At 36.3% G+C, this 19,425-nt stretch overlaps 1 protein-coding gene across 1 annotated transcript in view; it reads right to left on the bottom strand.

Moving 5' to 3' along the window:
* Positions 1 to 18,470, bottom strand: part of LOC143257257 (monocarboxylate transporter 10-like) — a 182,315-nt gene extending 163,845 nt beyond the window's left edge. Inside the window, exon 1 of the mRNA XM_076515689.1 lies at positions 16,888 to 18,470. Coding sequence (XP_076371804.1) covers positions 16,888 to 18,196 — 1,309 coding nt within the window. The 5' untranslated portion in view covers positions 18,197 to 18,470. The remainder of the gene's footprint in view (positions 1 to 16,887) is intronic.
* Positions 18,471 to 19,425: the final 955 nt, after the last annotated feature.

The following is a 19,425-nucleotide window of genomic DNA, read 5'->3' on the forward strand; positions in this document are numbered from 1 at the left end:
AATTCACTAAAACGAATTACGGTCATTAATCTCTAACTCAGATGTTTTTAAAACTCAACAAGAAGTTAGAAATTTCTACATCAGGCTAAGTGTATGCATGCATGAAAAAAAATTTGAAACGATATTAAAAGAAGTGAAACTTAAGTCAGCACATATTAACTTTCTAAATATTATAGACACGCTTAAGAAGAAATGTAAGGTCGTAGTTCTGTTGCTAAGCGACATAGGTGAGTGAAGCGTTACCAAAAGACAACTGGCTTTTATATACGTATATTAGATATAGCTAATAATGGTGTTTGTGGATTTCAAAGATTTGATCAAATCTGATGTCCCCACACACTTATTACGACGTTGAAAACCCGCGAATAGGCACAGCAAAATAACTCATTGTTTAGCACGAAGCATCAGTTTTTATCTGATGAACCAAAACTACTATTTAATTTAACTTTATCTCGAAATGGAAATTACTGTTGTTTTTATTTCACAGTTAGTCTTATGACGGCATTACGTAACAGGTAAACATTTCACTAGTAAGATTGAAGAGCTATAAATACCATTTTCAGTTGCGGTTCGAACTGGATGTGTGGTGATTTAACTGAGATTTACAATTTCTCCACCAGGGCTGACGCGAGTTCAAACCCAATGTAAGTAATCGAACTTTGCACGTAACTGTCGACAGTATTATTGTATTTGATACTATATGGAGTACCCGTCCCTAGACAGAAGTTATATAAATTCATGATTAATGAACTATTATCTTAGGTCATGAAAACTTACTTCTCTTGTATGTAATTGTAGAAGGAAACAGCAATATAAAAATTACAAAACACAAAAAGTAATTTTTTTTTGTACGTATCATTTCATCTTCGTACCAAATTCAGTGAAGGTCCATCAACAGGAGGTGAGATAATGGTAAAAACGCTAATAAAATCTGAACCTTTGTATGTACCTCCGCATGGACCAAGTAAACGTCCACACCAATTTTGGTGAAGTTCCAACAACACCCTGAGATGTAGTAACATGGACATACGACAGAAACAGACAGTGTTATTATATTTATATAGATAGCAAAAAAACATCGACTTCTGAAAGACTTTGCTACAGACTAAGGTCTTGAATTGTCAGTTTGAGGATTGGGTATTTGTAACAAGAGCCATTATATGGTAAAAATGGTTGTTGTGATTGAATGTGATTTGGAGGCCGTGGGAACAACTTTCTGGAACAATAGATACCAAACAAAAAAACAAAACAATATACAAAATATAAATACCATACTTTTATAAATATATATTGGGCTTGAACTATTATATTTAGATTGCTATTAAGTGGTAATTAAACTTTTAGCAAAATAATAAACTTATTGACATAAAATAGACTAACGGTTAGGCATATTTGCAGTTGAAATTTTCAGTATGTATTTATTTCGCTGTTCGTTGTCTAATTTTGTTTGCTAAGATCTGAGTTTGTGTGAAGAGTGAGTTGTTATTTGTAGGCCAAATACCATTACTTTATCAATTTGACACCTTTGCTGTAAACGTTGTTTCCGGCCATAATCCTAATAACAGGAAAGATGTAAAAAGAGGCGTTGATTTTCTAAAGTTATTTGCCTCATGATTTATTAAAAAAAAGTATTGTGTTTTGTTATATGAAGTTTCATTGTTTAGGTCACGTGGTACAGCAATCATATCAGCTTGGATCTGGCATGTACGAAAGCTAGGCAGTGTTGCTATGATAATCAAGCCTAAGAGGTTATACTTATTATTTTAAGTGTTAGATGACTTGGGTCTGTGGGAATTAGATGTGTCGAGATATTAAATAGTACTGACAAAAAAAAAAGGAATGTTCTCTTGTCTACAAAGTAGGTAACACATACTTACTACATATCTAAAAAAGAGGTTTGTGTATCCCAATTTCGGTCTCCCGTTGTAAGGAAAATAAGTAAATATTTTATTCAAGTGATAAAAAAATAATTGAAACGTATAGATAAACAAAACATGTGGTACTTAGTGTTCTTGCTATATCTTCATTTTCTCTGGCCCGCCGGTGGGACAACGGTAAGTTTACGGTTTTACAAAGTAAGAATCTAAAGTTCGATTCCCGCTCAATTATGACTTTGTTTTAAAACAAACATTTACTCTGCCTGTGGTCACCTTCATTTGCTTATGTTGGAAGTAGATGCATACTTAAGAAGTGGATTATTTGCTATAACATTTCACAATTGGCAAAGGATAAGGATGACATATTTAGGCTTAGCACACCATAAGTGTATTTGTTAACTTTGTTTTACGTGAATATTTAAAAAAAGGCCTAGAACTTGCAAATTTATTTAATTGGTTTTATTTCTCTTTGGGAATGGTACTGCTCTCCGCCATTTTGTGTTCCTTGCAACGTGCCTTTCTGATCATATCAAATGCACCACGAAAGCAGCCACGTACCTTTCAACAAGACTTCTTTGTTGTTAACTTCGCAAAGTAATTGGTCACTTTAAAATTCCGAGAAAGCAATCTGAATCATTGGATATGACTTCCACGTTCTTGGAATGTGAAATAAATTATTCAAGTTGAACGTCCCCTGAAGCAGTCTTGTACCGTTTAATATAACTTTTTTAAAATACATATGTATATATAAACAACAACAACAACAACAACAACAAACAGAAACCAACAAATGCTTCTTTCACTTTCCAGTAGCTTCAATTATAATGTTAATGAACTTTCCGGGTGTAGAAGATATAAATCAAAATCCACACGCCAGAGTCTGTTTTTTTTAGTGATAAATATACGCGATGACACGTGGATAGAAGTTTCCACCTAATTATTACCAACGTTATGAACGTTTCAAATTCTACAGCCAGAAATAACAGTAATATACCAAACATAAACAGATCCCCCCCTTGTTACCGGAACAGGCTTATTTTAGAGCAGAAGACGAGTGTGGCACACTTTTCTGTTGACTTCAAAATTATTACCAACCTCCTATAAATAATCCTCTCTTACAACATTATAAATAACCCACTAATAATGTAATTCTTAGTAACTCATCTTTATATCATTTGGTATCTTGTTATCGCTCTCTCGGTGACTCATTTTATGAAGTACCCTTAATACCCAACTGTCTGTAAAACTATCAATGACCTGCTTTATGAAGTACCCTTAATAATCAACTGTCTGTAACACTGCCAATAACATGTTTTATGAAGTACCCTTAATAGCTAACTCTCTGTAACACTGTCAATGACCTGTTTTATGAAGTACCCTTAATAGCTAACTGTCTGTAACACTGTCAATGACCTGTTTTATGAAGTACCCTTAATAGTCAACTGTCTGTAACACTGCCAATAACCTGTTTTATGAAGTACCCTTAATAGCTAACTGTCTGTAACACTGTCAATGACCTGTTTTATGAAGTACCCTTAATAGCTAACTGTCTGTAACACTGTCAATGAACCGTATTCTGAAACACCCATCACAGTCCGTAACACTATCAATTACCCATCTTCTAAATACTCCTAATAGTTCAATGACCCATCTCCTGAAATAGTCTTAATAGTCCACTACCTTATTCACTGACCCATCGCAAAGTAATTGATACCTACCTATGTAGCGAAAGTTGACCCTCTTAAACTTGCAAGGTTTTTTTTTCAAAACACATACCACAATGCCTCAAATAAATAATACCTTTGTCAGTTTTGAACCAGCGATTTTAATTCTCCATTGCCTGTTATACATTTAATCGCTCGTCTCTTCTAGTCCTCTGGATCTTCCAAACACACCTTTCTGACCAACATCAAATATGAGTATATATATATATAAAACATGCTTTATCGTTTAATTAATATACTTTCTATTGGTGGGGGAAAAATGACATAATTTGAATTAATTATTACTAAGTAATTAACTAAAATGTGCTCATTTTTGTAAGAAAAAAACTAATGCCAAAACTGTCCACTGTTTGTATAAAAGTATAGTATAGTATAGTAGACTGCATAACCTGCTTCTTGTAGCTTTATCAACAATTCCATCACTTCTATCCTCGTTTGATAAGATCTTGGTTTAGTCCTCTTTACAGGAGGTTCCTGTTGGTTAAAATATTTAAAGTCTTGTTGCACAAGATTTAGTGTATCAATAGGTGAATGGAAATAATTTTTTTTCTGAATTACTTGTTTGAAGATATACTATAACTTCGCCACAAATAATACATACACACACACACACAGTTTTCAGAATGATAACGCAAAAAATGCGTTGCTATGGCGAAAAATAAAGTTATATTACACCAAGTTCCACACGTTTAATAACCGGCAACACATGTAGCATCATGGGCAGCAAAAACAACATATAGTGTGTTTAATATAAAAGCGTCTTAATGGTCACGAACCGGTTCGAATCTCAAAGTGTCAATAGAACAGTGTCTGAACAAGATATTTTCTGGAGCAAATATTTCTCAGCAAATGATGTTGTGCAGCTGAGTTACTAAGGTGATTGGTTTGTTTTGAATTACGCGCAAAGCTACACGAGGGCTATCTGCGCTAACCATCCCTAATTTAGCAGTGTAAGACTAGAGGGAAGGCAGCTAGTCATCACCACCCACCGTCAACTCTTGGGCTACTATTTTACCAACGAATAGTGGGATTGACCGTCACATTATAACGACCCCACGACTGAAAGGGCGAGCATGTTTTGTGTGACGGAGATTCGAACCCGTGACACTCAGATGACCAGTCGAGTACCTTAACCACCTGGCCATGCCAGACCAAGGTGATTGTTACTAAGGTGATCATTACCTAGGTAATTGTTACTAAGACGTTCGAATGTTGAGTGTTTGTGTGTTTTCGTATAGCAAAGCCACATCGAGCTAACTGCTGAGCCCACAGAGGGGAATCGAACCCCTGATTTTAGAGTTGTAAACCCGTAGATTTACCGCTGTACTAGCGGGGTGCGAATGTAGAGTACAAACTGAAGATGAAATAGGAATAGGCTTGTTAGCTTTTGATTAGGGTTAATAATCCCAAGTATTTCCATCGGTAGTAAAACAAAAAATTAGGGCCAAGAAATTGGCGGAATATGATAAACGAAAAGAGATTACTGTTAAATCTTTTTCATGAGAAGATGATGATGTAGAAAAAAGATTTTAGAGAATTAGTGACTAATGAATGTCATCCATATTTAGTAAAATGATGACAAATTTATTAAAAAGTAAATGGCTTTGTTGCTTTTAGCATAATAAATTACAAAGGTAATTTAGTTTGCAGTAGACGATCCATAAATTTGATTCAGTCCCGACTCTATAGCCCCCTGATAAGTGTCATTTTGCACCTTTTAGTTTCAGTTTTGGTTTTTACTACACACGCACAAAATAACCCAGGGGTATCCACACATTTTCAATGGCCACAATGCTCTCAAGTTTTATCGTATGCCCGAAGAAAGAGCGTAACCTGCTAGAACAAGATGTCTGTCTGTTTGTTTGAAGTTACGCACAATGAGCTGTCTGTGTTCACCACGGGTATCGAAACCGATTTCTAGCGTTGTAAGTCAGTAGAAATGCCGCTGTGCCATGGAGGGTGCCTGGAATAAATGCTGAAAAAAATGTAATAGGCTGACGAATTAAAAGATGGGTGAATAGTCAGATGGGTGGAGAGATTAATTGAACAAAAAGATGGACATACAGATAAAAGTTCTTACACCTACATAACTACGAAGGTTTAACGTCATAATTGTGATTTCAGTTTGATAGTTTCAAACGATTTCGTCTTCTCCCTTTCTGTACAAAGTAAAAGAAACAAACAAATAAAAACCCAGAAGATTAGCAATCGAAAACAGGAGTTGATTTCAGTCGTTGATTTGTTGTAATTTCTGTTAACCCTTGGTCAGTGTACCTTTTCCATGTGACACTGTATAAAAACTATCGTTGTCTGATATACAGAAAATTACTTCATGAATATCTTGACAACTTATGACATGAATGTTACCGTTTTTCTTTTCTTTTTTTGTCCTGCCTAATTTTGTAAACGGAATATTGTCGTTTCTTTTTCTTAATACGTCATTAAAAACATGACGGGTAATTTATTTAACCCCCCCTGCACTATTTGTAAGTCATTACTGAACTTTCTTTACTTGTTTATCTACCTGAGTCCCCTCTCTAGCACAGTATTTTAGACTTGTCTGTTTGTCTCTCTCTATCGTCTGATTATCTGTCAGTTTGGTACCTGCTGCCTCTTTCCTGTTTGACCATATCTCGCACTGTTTCTGTCTGAACGACTCTCTCTCTTTATCTGATTAGCTATCTTGTTCCTGCTTATTCACAATATTATAATAATGTAAAGTTTTATAGGATTAGCTACTTTCATGTAGACCAAACATTAAACTTTTATAAGTGATAGGTTCTGTTTGCTGTGTTTAAATATACGTGTTTGTTTGTGATTGTGTTTTCTTCTTATAGCAAATTCACATCGGGTTATCTGCTGTGCCCACCGAGGGGAATCGAACACCTGATTTTAGCATTGTAAATCCGTAGAGTTACCGCTGTACTAGCGGGGGGGGGGGCTCCGTTTAAACATAAAGCTACACAACGAGCTATTAACGCCGTACCCCCTATGAGTATTGAAGCGCGAATAATTCGAGAAACAGTCTAAACGAATACCTCTTACTAACTACACTAAAACATACACGTAAGAACAAAAAGATAGATTGGATTATACCATGCTTTCCGTTAGTCAGGTTAACTAATCGTTTCGTTCTGGGCGACAGGGATTGTATGTTGGATTTCATACAAACTGCCCTTTCTTTCCTTTATTTTTAATTACGTTACTGTTTTCGAGTGATTCGATTTCCCACCTCGTCTTTTACTTTCTACTGTTTTTTGTTCGTAATTCTTGACCGCCACCTACAATAGACAGTTGCCATCCACGAAAACTCTGATAAGATCACGAAAAACAGTATTTTTGTTTTTTGTTTGTTTGTAATTAAACACAAAGGACCACTTGTGCTCTGCCCACCAGGGGTATAGAAACCCCCGATTATAGTGTTGTGAGACCGTAGACATGCCGCTGTGCCACTGGGGGTAGGACAAGAAACATTAAAGTTTCAACGATATAAGCTGAATTAGTACATTTTGTGGGCCACAGGTTTAAGTCCCGTGAAGGAACGTGCTCGACTTCTCAGCTGCCTTCCTTCTATTTTATTACTTTTATATTAAAGAATGAGATACTTCTCGAACATTTAGACTTTATAGGAAAATTCCGAAGAAACAAAACAAACTTCAAACAAACAATAGCCCAGCATGGTCAGGTGGATTAAGGCGTTCGACTCGTAATCTGAGGGTCGTAGGTTCGAATCCCTGTTGCACCAAACATGCTCGCTCTTTCAGCCGTGGGTGCGTTATAATGTGAGGGTCAATCCCACTATTCGTTGGTAAAAGAGTAGCTCAAGAGTTAGCGGTGGGTGGTGATGACTAGCTGCCTTCCCCCTAGTTTTAGACTGCTAAATTATGGACGGCTGGCGCAGATAGCCCTCGAGTAGCTTTGCACGAAATTCAAAACAAACCAACCAGTCGTATGATTTAATTACTGTTATATCATTGACTGAATATTAACGTTTTATTTATTCTCTGAACATGCATTTATTAAATAATTATTAAATAATTTAGGCTTTTTTTAACCCCCTCTCATTTTAGTCTTAAAGCCCTCTCATGCTTATAGCATTATTTAAAAATTTTTGTTGAATAAGTAACAACTGTTACTGTCTGTTACTTTTATTTTACTTTTTATGCTCTTGTTCGGTTACAAATAAAAGTGTGTGAGGTAAGGCTACAATAACTGAAGAAATAATACCATTGTTATTTGCTACATCCTACGTCATCTACTTCCACTAGGTTGCAGCAATATTCAAAATAAAAGTTGAACAATTTTCGTATACGAAGGAGAACGACTTCATTAAAAACACAAATTTCACGTAAGACAAAAACAATTTGTTTATTCACTAGGTTAACATAGGCTTAATATGTCACAATATTTTTCAGGTTCACTAGGGTTTTTAAAATGATATTTATTTACTCCTGATAAAGTAAAGTCCACAGTCCGAAGGTCATTTGGTTTCTTCTCTGATTCTACGTCAGCAATTTGTTAATTGTTCAGCCTTAAATCAGGCCTAGGTTGATCATTAACAAACATGTGTTGCATAGTACTAAATGTTGAGGGTCACTACCGTTGCCCAATCAAATGTAACGAACGTGTTGGTACTGTGGGAGACTGGCCTAGTGAATATTGCACCTGGTATTTCTTTTGAATTTCGCGGATAGTTATAAGAGGACTATCTATCTGCGCTAGCTTCCCTAATTTAGCAATAAAATATTAGAGGGAAGGCAGCTAGTAATCGACACCAACAGCCAACTCTTGGACTACTCTTTTACCAAAGAACAGTGTAATTGGTCGTCACATAATAACGCTCCCACGGCTGAAAGGGTGAGTATGTTTGATGGGATGGCGATTAGAATCTGTGATCCGTGAGTTAAGTGCTCTGACCACCTGGCCATGTTAAGCCCTGCCTGAACTCTCTGATTCGTGAGTGAACTGCCCTGACCACCCGGCCATGTTAGGCCCTGCCTGGACTCTGTGATCCGTGAGTGAAATGCCCTGATCACCCGGCCATGTTAGGCCCTGCCTGGACCCTGTGATCCGTGAGTGAAGTGCCCTAACCACCCGGCCATGTTAGGCCCTGCCTGGACACTACCAAACCGAGTATTTATGTTACACGACTAGTTAGCGCAGAAACACGCTCCGATAACTCTGAGATCGACGACCAAATCCCACAGTTTATTGGACAAGAGTAGCCCAAGAAATGGCGGATGGTGCTGGTGACTCAACTCCTTTCTGCGTAATCTATCAGTTTGAAATTAGGGACGGGTAGAACAGATGGAATTCGTGAAGCTTTGCGAAAAATCTTTTAAAACAAAGAAATAAATTGTAGCAGCTTTAGTCAATTTTGTTGGAGTTGATGACGTCACATCCGCTATAATTATGAACAGAGTTATTCATAAAACACTAATACACAAACTTAGATTGACATAATTATCATGTTACTTTGTCATGTGAATTTTTGGATTGCTCTTGACGGTTTTAGTTCACTACTAGACAGTTTCAACACGTAAGAAAAATACAAGATGATCCTATCTAACATCGTGAGGCAGCAGACTGACAAATATTAGCTCCATAGCCTTTTAAACGCTCTGGAGGAATACATATATTATCCAAGTAAACTGAGGATAAGAGGTAATTTATTGGTACACTCTAAATCTCAATAAGATAATGTTTTTGTTTGTTTGTTTGTTTGTGGTTAAGGACAACTCTACACAGTGGGCGATATGTTCTCTGTTTATCATGGGATTTGAAACCTGATTTCTAGCGTTATAGGTCCTCAGATGTGCAGTCATGTGAAAAAAAATTACGACACTCTATGAAAGCCTGTGTATATATGTAACAATTTTGGATAAATAAATGGATATGTAATCTCAATTGCAACAATACTGAGATGATTATAGAAATATAACTAAACAATTAAAACTGAAGAAAAGACTTTTCAAGATCTTCTTAAAATGTAATTCGACAAAAATGCATATTCTAACTGAGGAAAAGTTAGAACACCCCACATTTATACCCACATAAAATGGTTCAACTCATACACAGGTGTGTCACACCAGGTGCACGTGATTAGTAGATCGTTACTCAGCATTTTGAATGAGGCTTGCCCTATTTAAACCTCAGACATTTAGTTTGGTGTGCTCCTGACTGTTGAAGTGAGAGTGAGCACCATGGTGAGAGCAGAAAAGCTGTCTGAGGCCTTCAGAAAGAAAATTGTAGCAGCTTATGAGTCTGGTAAGGGATTTAAAAGATCCCAAAAGATTTTGAAATCAGCCATTCCAATGTCCGCAAAATAGTCAACAAGTGTAGGGCTTTCAAAACAACTGCCAACATGCCCAGATCTGGTCGTCCAGCAAGTCCCGAGAGCAAACCGCAAGATGCTAAAAGAGGTCTCCAAAAACCCTAAAATGTTATCACGGGACCTACAGCACGCTCTGGCTACTGTTGATGTGAAAGTACATGCCTCTACAATCAGAAAGAGACAGCACAAGTTTAACTTGCATGGGAGGTGTGCAAGAAGGAAACTTTGCTCTCTAAGAAAAACATCAAAGCCAGAATGAAGTTTGCCAGAGAGAATGTAGACAAAGACCAGGACTTCTGGAATAATGTTCTTTGGACAGATGAGTCCAAAATTTAATTATTTGGACAACAGAACAGAGGATATGTTTGGCGTAAATTAAATACAGCATTCCAGGAAAAGAACCTCATACCAACTGTGAAGCATCAAGATGAAGTGTCATGGTTTGGGGCTGCTTTGCTGCAAAAGGACCTGGACAACTCAAAATCACAGAATCAACCATGAATTCTACTGTGTATCGGAGGGTGCTTGAGGAACATGTGAGACCATCTGTACGAAAATTAAAGCTGAAGCGGAACTGGACCCTGCAACACGACAATGACCCATAACACACCAGTAAATCCACCAAGGAGTGGCTGAAAAATAAGAAATAGAGAGTCCTGGATTAGCAAAGTCAAAGCCCAGATCTTAATCAGCATGTCAATGGGCTGTACATGCAAAAAACCCTTCAAACATCTCACAGCTGAAGGAATTCTGCATTGAGGAGTAGGGCAATCTTTCTTCAGACCGATGTCAGAGACTGGTAGATGACTACAAGAAGTGTATCACTGCAGTTATTTCAGCCAAAGGGAGTAACACTAGCTATTAGGGGGTAGGGTGTCCTAACTTTTTTTTCAGTTAGAATATGCATTTTTGTAGAATTACATTTACAGAAGATCTTGAAAAGTCTTTTCTTCAATTTTGATTGTTTAGTTATATTTCTATAATCCCTCAGCATTGTTAAAATTGAGATTAAATATCTATATATCCAAAAATGTTACGAAAATACACAGGCTTTCGTAGGGTGTCCTAATTTTTTTAACATGACTGTACCGTTGTGTGCCAAGTAATGTAACTCTTAATTGTGTGTATTCGTCTAAAATAAAAGTCTAGTAGAAGGACTTAACTAGAAAGATGAAGCGGTTTATTATTGTAACAACTGGAGACATGAAGCGGTTTATGTTATTGTAACAACTAGAAAGATGAAGGTTTATGTTATTGTAACAACTAGAAAGATGAAACGGTTTGTTATTGTAACAACTAGAAAGATGAAACGGTTTGTTATTGTAACAACTAGAAAGATGAAACGGTTTGTTATTGTAACAACTAGAAAGATGAAACGGTTTGTTATTGTAACAACTAGAAAGATAAATTTTATGTTGTTTATTTCACACAGCCATTAGTTTAAGATAAAGATCATTTATGCAGATGTAGAATTAAACGTCTACGTTGAGCTTAAAAAAAAACAAAAAAAAAACAAGGATATGAGATCATGTTTGGTGAAATAGCTGCTGGCGAAACTGGCCAGACATGGTTCAGTGGTTAATGTGCCGGGCTGCGTACTATAAGATGCCGCTGTGTTCGTTTTGCAAATTCAGCTGTAGGTGCGTTATAAGCACAATAATCAAACCCAGGCGAAAATGCATTGCGGCGACGAGTGCTGCTGGCTCGCAACTTTCTTTGCATGGCCTAACTTAAGATACAGGGCGGTTAGACCTAAACCATGGGGTCTCTAACCTGCCTGTGTTTCATGTGTCTCGCAAAGCTACACGTTCTAATTTAACAATGATAGACTAGAGGGAGAGCAGCTGGTCGTCATTTTAACGTCCCCACGGCTGAAAGGGTGAGCATGTTCAGTGACGGGGATTCAACCTGTGATCCACATATTGCGAGCCGAGTGCCATAGCCATTAGGGTAGTGTTAGAAAGGTCCATACCATTCTACATGAAACACATCTTAGAAACAAACAGTGCATCTAAAGAATAAACTGTTGAATTATTTTTGACTTTTGGTTTCACGAATAAAAGGAAATCTTTTTTTTTTTTCTCTTCCCACTCGCTGTATTATCAAGTTGTTTCCAAAAGAAGACTAATGAAGCAGCGCATCATTAGGCAAGCTAGTTAAGGCCTAGTGACTGATCTAATACCAAAGGTGTGAATAACATTTTGACTATTAGAAAAAAACAAAAAATATTCCCCACCCTGAGCTGTATAAAATATTATGGTAATCGGCTGCTGTCGCTAAGATAATTATCTAACTCTAACTTTGAGTGCCAAGCACATATAGTTTTCACTGAAACACAACAACATTCCTTCCGAGATAACTCACTCTCGTTTCACCCCACTGAAGTGGTTGTTTGCCAGTTTCAGCTGGAAACGGTATTTCATTATTTATAACTCGGAGAAATTTCGTAGAAGCAGAATTTAGATAAAATATTGGCGTTCGAAATATACTAAATATCACCGACAAAACCATTTTTTTGTTTTTTTGATAGCATATGAAACTTGGATTAAAAACTCTGTCAGAGTATATAATATGTGATTTTTTGAGTGAATGTTTCAGACAGCACGTGCATCAGACATTGAATATTTCTCACGCCTCCTTCTAAGAGGCACAACTGGAAGACTGCTGCTAACAACGCAAGAAACCGTGTTTCAAAATTCGCGGTAAACAAATACAGCCCATTTATAGCTTTGCGCTAGATAATAACCAGAACCAAAGAAAATCGAACATTGAATAATTCTAGATATTTATAAACTATTCTTTGACGTTTGAGTAGAAAAACATCAATGGATTCAACTCCAAGTCCCGATATTAATGTTTTCTAATTGTATGAACAAGCTTATAAATTTATGAGAATCATTTTTGTGTCCACCGAGGGGAATAGAACAGCGCATTTTAGCACTTAAGTCTGTGAAGTTATCGATTACCTATCGGCGAACTAACGTTTTCAAAGAACATTTGATGTTTGTTCCAGAAATCTTCGGCAAAACTACAGAACGGTCAGTTAGCTGTCTCTAATGCCCCATCCTCACCTTCTGGCACAGCGGTATGTCTGCGGATTTATAACGCGAGAAGGCGGGTTTCATTAACCGTTGTGGACAGAGCACAGATGGCTCACTGTGTAGCTTTGTGCTTAATTCCAAATAATCAAACTGTTTGCCTTCAAACTGCAAGATTATATATATATATAGAGAAGGCAGTTAACACATAGCATCCAATGCTACTCTTCCTAGCGTTCAAGAATTCTTTTGGAATTTATTTCTGTGACAACTTTGGTATTAGAGCCCTGACACGCTAAATACTAGGGCATGCTCAGACCACTGTGGAAAAACTGGATGATGCATAAGTGTTAACAAAACGATTAAGGCTTAACCCTAATTTAACTCACGAATTTCTATGTCATAAAATATTAAACTTTTTTTTTCTTATTTTATTTAGCTTCTCTTGTCGGGATTGGTCGGGCAATACAATATTTATTCTAATTATGATTAGTTATTGATTCCATCTGATGTGGAAATACCTCAACCCAGCAGTTAACTAAAACCTAACCTAAAGCAACGGTTTCTTTCCCATGCATTCTCAGTTTATTTCAAGAAACAAATGGTTGATTTTGGCGAAAGATGTAATAATCGACAACTTTGTAAAACACTTTTAAGAAATTAATACTTGGAAGCTGAAAAAAAAACTGTGCTTCAGAAGTTACTTTACAGCAAAACATTATGTATTTTAAAACAATGTCGTAATATTATGAATCTGCCATCTGATGGCAAAATATGTAACTAACCAGCATGAACGTTAATTCTGAAGTTTAGGCCTAGTGATAAGAACACTCAATCCACAGCCTGAGGGCCACGGATTTAATCCCGAGACCAAACATGCTTGCTCTTTCAGTTGTGGAGGGAGTGAGCGTTATGACAATACCATACATTCCACTATTTGTTGGTAATAAATATTCCAAAAGTTGGTGGCGGATGGTGTTCACTAGCAGTCCTCCCTTTAGTATATCACTTGAAAATTAAAATCGACTACTGCAGTTAACCCTGTACGAAATTCACTGACCAAAGAAATACACCTGGAAATACAAAACTAATCTTATATTGAATTATAATTTTATTATCTGATCCGTTAACGTAAGGAACGTAACCGGCAATGGTCTTTATTTATGTACAGAAAGTAGTTCTAGTTTTAGTCTTTAAGAAAAAAACTGATTGTTTTTGTTAGCGTATTCACTCTAAGCTACTCAAAAGTCTGTCTGCATTAACTACTCCTAATTTGTAATTGGTATGCTAGAACAAGTGCAGATATGCAGGCACCACCTACAAATCTTAGGTTACTATTGTGTAAACAAATATTAAAGATTTTTCTGTCATTCTTGTAACACTCTCACGGCTACAAAATGCAAAACAAAAACTATGTTTGTGTGTGTGTGTGTGTGTTACTATTTGGTTAAGTAGTGCGATTTGACCATCAATGTTATATTGTATATTAACAGCCCCCAAAGTGAAGAGAGGAAACAAACTTGAACAATGAATTATCGGATTCACAGTTTAGAAGTTGGAAATTTTGACCAACATGCACTGAAGTGATAGGTATAGACTTGTTACAAATTTATAACCTAATTACGTGTGTAAAATATTTTACGATGACATTAAACCTAATAAAGGTTTTTTCTAATTGTTTATGTTTTATTTTTGAATAGATAAACAGTTCAATTCGTGTACTATAGAGGAAGAGGAGGATGTCGCTTTTTAAGTGCGTTTTGATATTCTTGGTGGCGACGGGACTCGAACCGTGGATCATCGGGATGTCGTTTTACGATTGGTGGGCATAACACAGATAGCCCACTGTGTAGCTTTGTGATTAAATCTAAGCTAACAATCAAACTGACACCATCATCTTCATGAATGAAATTAGAAATTGTTCAACACCTATAGAACCATATAATCCCGAAATCATTGGTAGATCACAATACATATCTATAAATTATAGATGTCATCGTGTACAAAGTTAAAGGTTCGGCATGGCCAGGTGGGTTAAAGCGTTCGACTCGTAATCTGAGGGTCGCGGGTTCGAATCCCGGTCGAAACAAACATGCTCGCTCTTTCAACCGTAGGGGCGTTAAAATGTTACGGTCAATCCCACTATCCGTTGGTAATAGAGTGGCTCAAGAGTTGGTGGTGGATGGTGATGACTACCTACCTTCCCTCTAGTCTTACACTACTAAATTTTACGCGAAATCCAAAAACAAAAAAAAAGGGAAAGGTTTGTTGAGAAGATAGGTAACATAATGAAAATGTATAGAGTGCAGTATAACTAAATAATTTTCTAATGGGTATAAATAACAGAATAGAAGAAGTTGATAAGTGTAGGATTTATTAAATATTCTGTATCTGTGGTCAAGATTACACTGGTCAAACGTGGAGAAATTTTAAGTTTTGGATCAAGAAACATAAGTATGTTGTAGAAAAATAAAAAAGCAATAAGTCTCATATTATAGACTAGAATAACGTTAAACTGATTAATAAGATGACATTGAAATGTGAAATGAATATTACAGAAACGGTAGAAGTTGAAAACCAAAAGATATTTTGTTGAACAAAGAAACTGGTCCAGGTTTAAATAAATAAAGTACCATATATATGTATGTTTTATAAACGTGGAGTGTTTTAAGTCTAGATGGAGTTAAAGGAATGCAAAAGATTACGTAGTTATATAAGTCGAATTTTTTTTTCTTCTATTTTCAGTTAATCCCAAAGCTACACAATGGACTATTTATGCTCTGAGAACCACGGGTATCGAAATCCAGTTTCTAGCGTTGTAAATCCGTAAATAGGTCTTGACCAGACTTTAACTTGTACTCCTGAAAATGATGGTGTAACTACATCAAAGCACGATATTTTAAGGGCTGGGCTCTGTTTTTTTAATAAATTGTTTATTGTATGACTAAATTAGAGTTGTACTCCTTTTAACTGTGTATATACATATATATATATCATAAGTACTGTTTTAAATTATCTATCACGTACACCTATTTATCATGTTAATCCGCCAAAGAAATTAATTTGAAACTGTTGTCGTAGCTTCATAATTACTCGCTGTGATGTGGAGTTAACATACAAAAGCAGAGGTGTTTATTTTACGCAACAAACCGCACACAACAACGTAGAGTTTTGGTATTTCAAAATTATGGATCGAATACAGAAACGGTAGATGAAAAGGAAAAAAAAAACTGGTTTCAGTGTAAAGAACTATCAGACATATAACTATGGAGCATATGCCAAGTGATCAAAAGCAAAGCCGATGTTCTGGTTCTTACATTATTTCTGGAACGTTCTCTCATTTCTGTCTCGATAGTTGTTGTTTTTTAAATCAATATATTCCTTGTGGAATTCCTCTTGTGCAAAACTGACAAATACACATTTCTACATATAACTTTCAGTCAACTAACGGGAAAATAGCTTTCATCATTAAAATACTGGGAGAATTTGTACAGAATCTCAGAATTTGCATCTTTCACGGTTTATTTTTGAGTGTCCGTGGAAACCTTATATAACTTTAGGCAAGACAACTAACTAAGAAGTTTCCATGGAAAACGTGCACAATTTTATATAAATCAAGTCAGTTGTTTATGTGGAAAACACAATTTTAAAACAACATAATCTTTGGTTTGCATGTTATTAACATGTTAATTCAGACAGCGCCTTCGAAGATAATACAGAATAATGTATTTACTTTGCCTATAATGCCTTTGATAATACCCCTATTAGCAACCATGTGTTTATTTCAGTTATAAATAAATTATCTCAGAGAAAACAACATGTGTTTTCGTTACGTAACGCATTTATTTTATATACTTCATGTGTTCCTTCGTCTATAAGTGCCAGTTTGTTATTTGATACCTCTTAAAACTTACCTGCTACTACCAGATCCACGCTAGTGCCAAATTTTTTCGGAATATTGATCAGTAAGAATCCGATGGAACACTGCAATCCCGTGGTTAGGAAATGTACCATGACTACACAAGCACAAACCACCCACCCCCACCCACCTTCAATGTAATAGTGCTGAAATAACGTTTTGGCTTTGTGTTCATCCAATGGTAACGTGATACCGTCGTACACTATGCAGTGATATACCGGCTCACCGTTTGGCGTTAAATTTGATCTCGCCTCATCCAGGGAGAGAGATCTCCAGTTTCTACGCTCCAGCTTCCGATTATGCTCTCCAACATTTTCGTCACCTCCAGAATCGGCTGAAGCGTTTCGGAAATGTTCACGTTCAACGGATATCGTCATGTCCTCGATTTCAGCTTCGTTAGTCGCCGACGGTTCGTCTAATTCTCTGCTCACTTCATTTTTATTATATTCTCTCTTTATCCCATCAAAGTATCCAGTCGCTCCCAACGGGGACTTATTTGCCCTTCCATTAGGCTTAACTTGCTGGAGTTTATTTACGCGTGTCTTTATCGTCGCTGGCAATGCACTAGAGTTGTCTACGTATTCTACTATAATTGTAATAAAGTTGCTTTGTTTGTCCCTGTTTGTTGTCGAATTAAAAGCTTGTTTGTCTGTCTGAGAAAGTAACATTGCAGAACTAGTGTGTTCGTTAGTTGCCGTGTTACCAGAACCACCAAAGGCACGTAAAAGTTGAGACTCATTGTAAAGGAATTCACCTTTTCTGTTCGTAGGACGAAAACGGTCTCGTCTGTCTAAATCCTTTCTCCCGTTGTTTGGAAGTAAACAGTTCCTTCTGTTTAAGAGATCACCACTTCCGTTGTAAGGAAGAGAATGGAATTTTCTGTTTAAACATTCACCATTCTCGCTGTCGGCAAGTAAACACAGACTTTCTGGTGAAGAAAAGTTTCGTAATTTAGATAAAACGGATGGATTTAGGGGACTTAGTATATCGAATGATCTGCGATTTAAACCATTTTCACCTACATCAAGTTGTCCGGAACAAAGTTGATTATCCAGCCCCCAATCCGATAGTTGGGCATGCCAAGAATGGCGCGTGATAGGATTATTATTCTTAAGCGATTGTAAATGATAAGTATTGGAGAGGTCGGTTTCGGACTTATTTACAAACTGAGTAGTCGTTAAAGGGTATCTATTCCTTTTACTGTCTTTTCTGTCGCTTATTTCTGTGAAGACCACATTAAATTTGCTACCCGAATACCTATCCATTTCAGTCATCGAACACTGGTGCCGATTCTTGGAGCCCATCAGATCTCGGGCTCTAAGAGCATTTAGGAAAAATTTGAGTTACATTCTCTTCTCGAGAAAATGTATTGGTTCATATACATAATTACACACGCACATATATACACAAAATATCCAAACTTCATCGGAAATCTAGGTTTAACAGACTACTTTGGCCACAGAACAAAGTACGTATTCAAACGCACCCCACGTGATCGGTTAGCTACGTTTTTCTACTTCATGTCCAATTAAAATAAAAACTTAGCTAACGCGAGTTCTGACTGAAGAAGACTCAGAAAAATGAAGCCAAAGTGAAAACCGCTAAACTTAGCGGCACTACTACCTCGTGGACTGGAGAACTAAGAGTACAAGCAGCGCCACCGACGCATAATCTGCGCAGTTCCACAAAAGTGTAATTTCTTCACAGCATAATGTGTGTGAATATAAGAGGTTGTATACCTGGCGAAAACATAACTTCAGTGTAGCATCAGGTTGTGAGTAATGCGGTTTTATATGTGTTATCTGCAAAGAACCAGGAGGATTTTAATTATTTAAAGTTTCATTTGCTTCAATAGTAAAAGAATATTGTCACTAAGTTATTATTATAGAAGGAGGAAGTCACGAAGTTAGTATTATAGAAGAAAGAAGTCACAAAGTTGTTATTATAGAAGGAGGAAGTCACGAAGTTAGTATTATAGAAGAAAGAAGTCACAAAGTTGTTATTATAGAAGGAAGAATGTCACTAAGTTGTTAATATAGAATGATGAAGTCACTAAGTTATTATTGCAGAAAAAATGTCAAAAAATTGTTATTATTTAAGAACGAATGTCACTAGGTTGTTTTTATACAAGGAAAAATGTCACTAAGTCGTTATGGTACAAGAAAGAATGTCACTAAGCTGTTATTATAGAAGGATGAAGTCACTAAGATATATTTATAGAAGGAAGAATGTCACTAAGCTGTTATTATTTAAGGAAGAATGTCACTAGCTTGTTATTATACAAGGATGAAGTCACTAAGATACTATTATAGAAAAAATTATGTCACCTCATTACTATTTTAGAAAGATGTCAATAAATTGTTGCTATAGAAGAAAGAATGTCACTAGGTTGTTATCATAGAAGGAAGAATGCATAAAGTTGTTATTATAGGATGACGAAGTCACAAAGTTATTATTGCATAAGTTATAGTGTCGAAAAATTGTTATTATAAAAGGAAGAATGTCACTAAGTTATTATTACAGAAGGAAGAAT

Source organism: Tachypleus tridentatus, chromosome 7 (assembly GCF_004210375.1).
Source record: "Tachypleus tridentatus isolate NWPU-2018 chromosome 7, ASM421037v1, whole genome shotgun sequence".
NCBI lineage: Eukaryota > Metazoa > Arthropoda > Merostomata > Xiphosura > Limulidae > Tachypleus > Tachypleus tridentatus.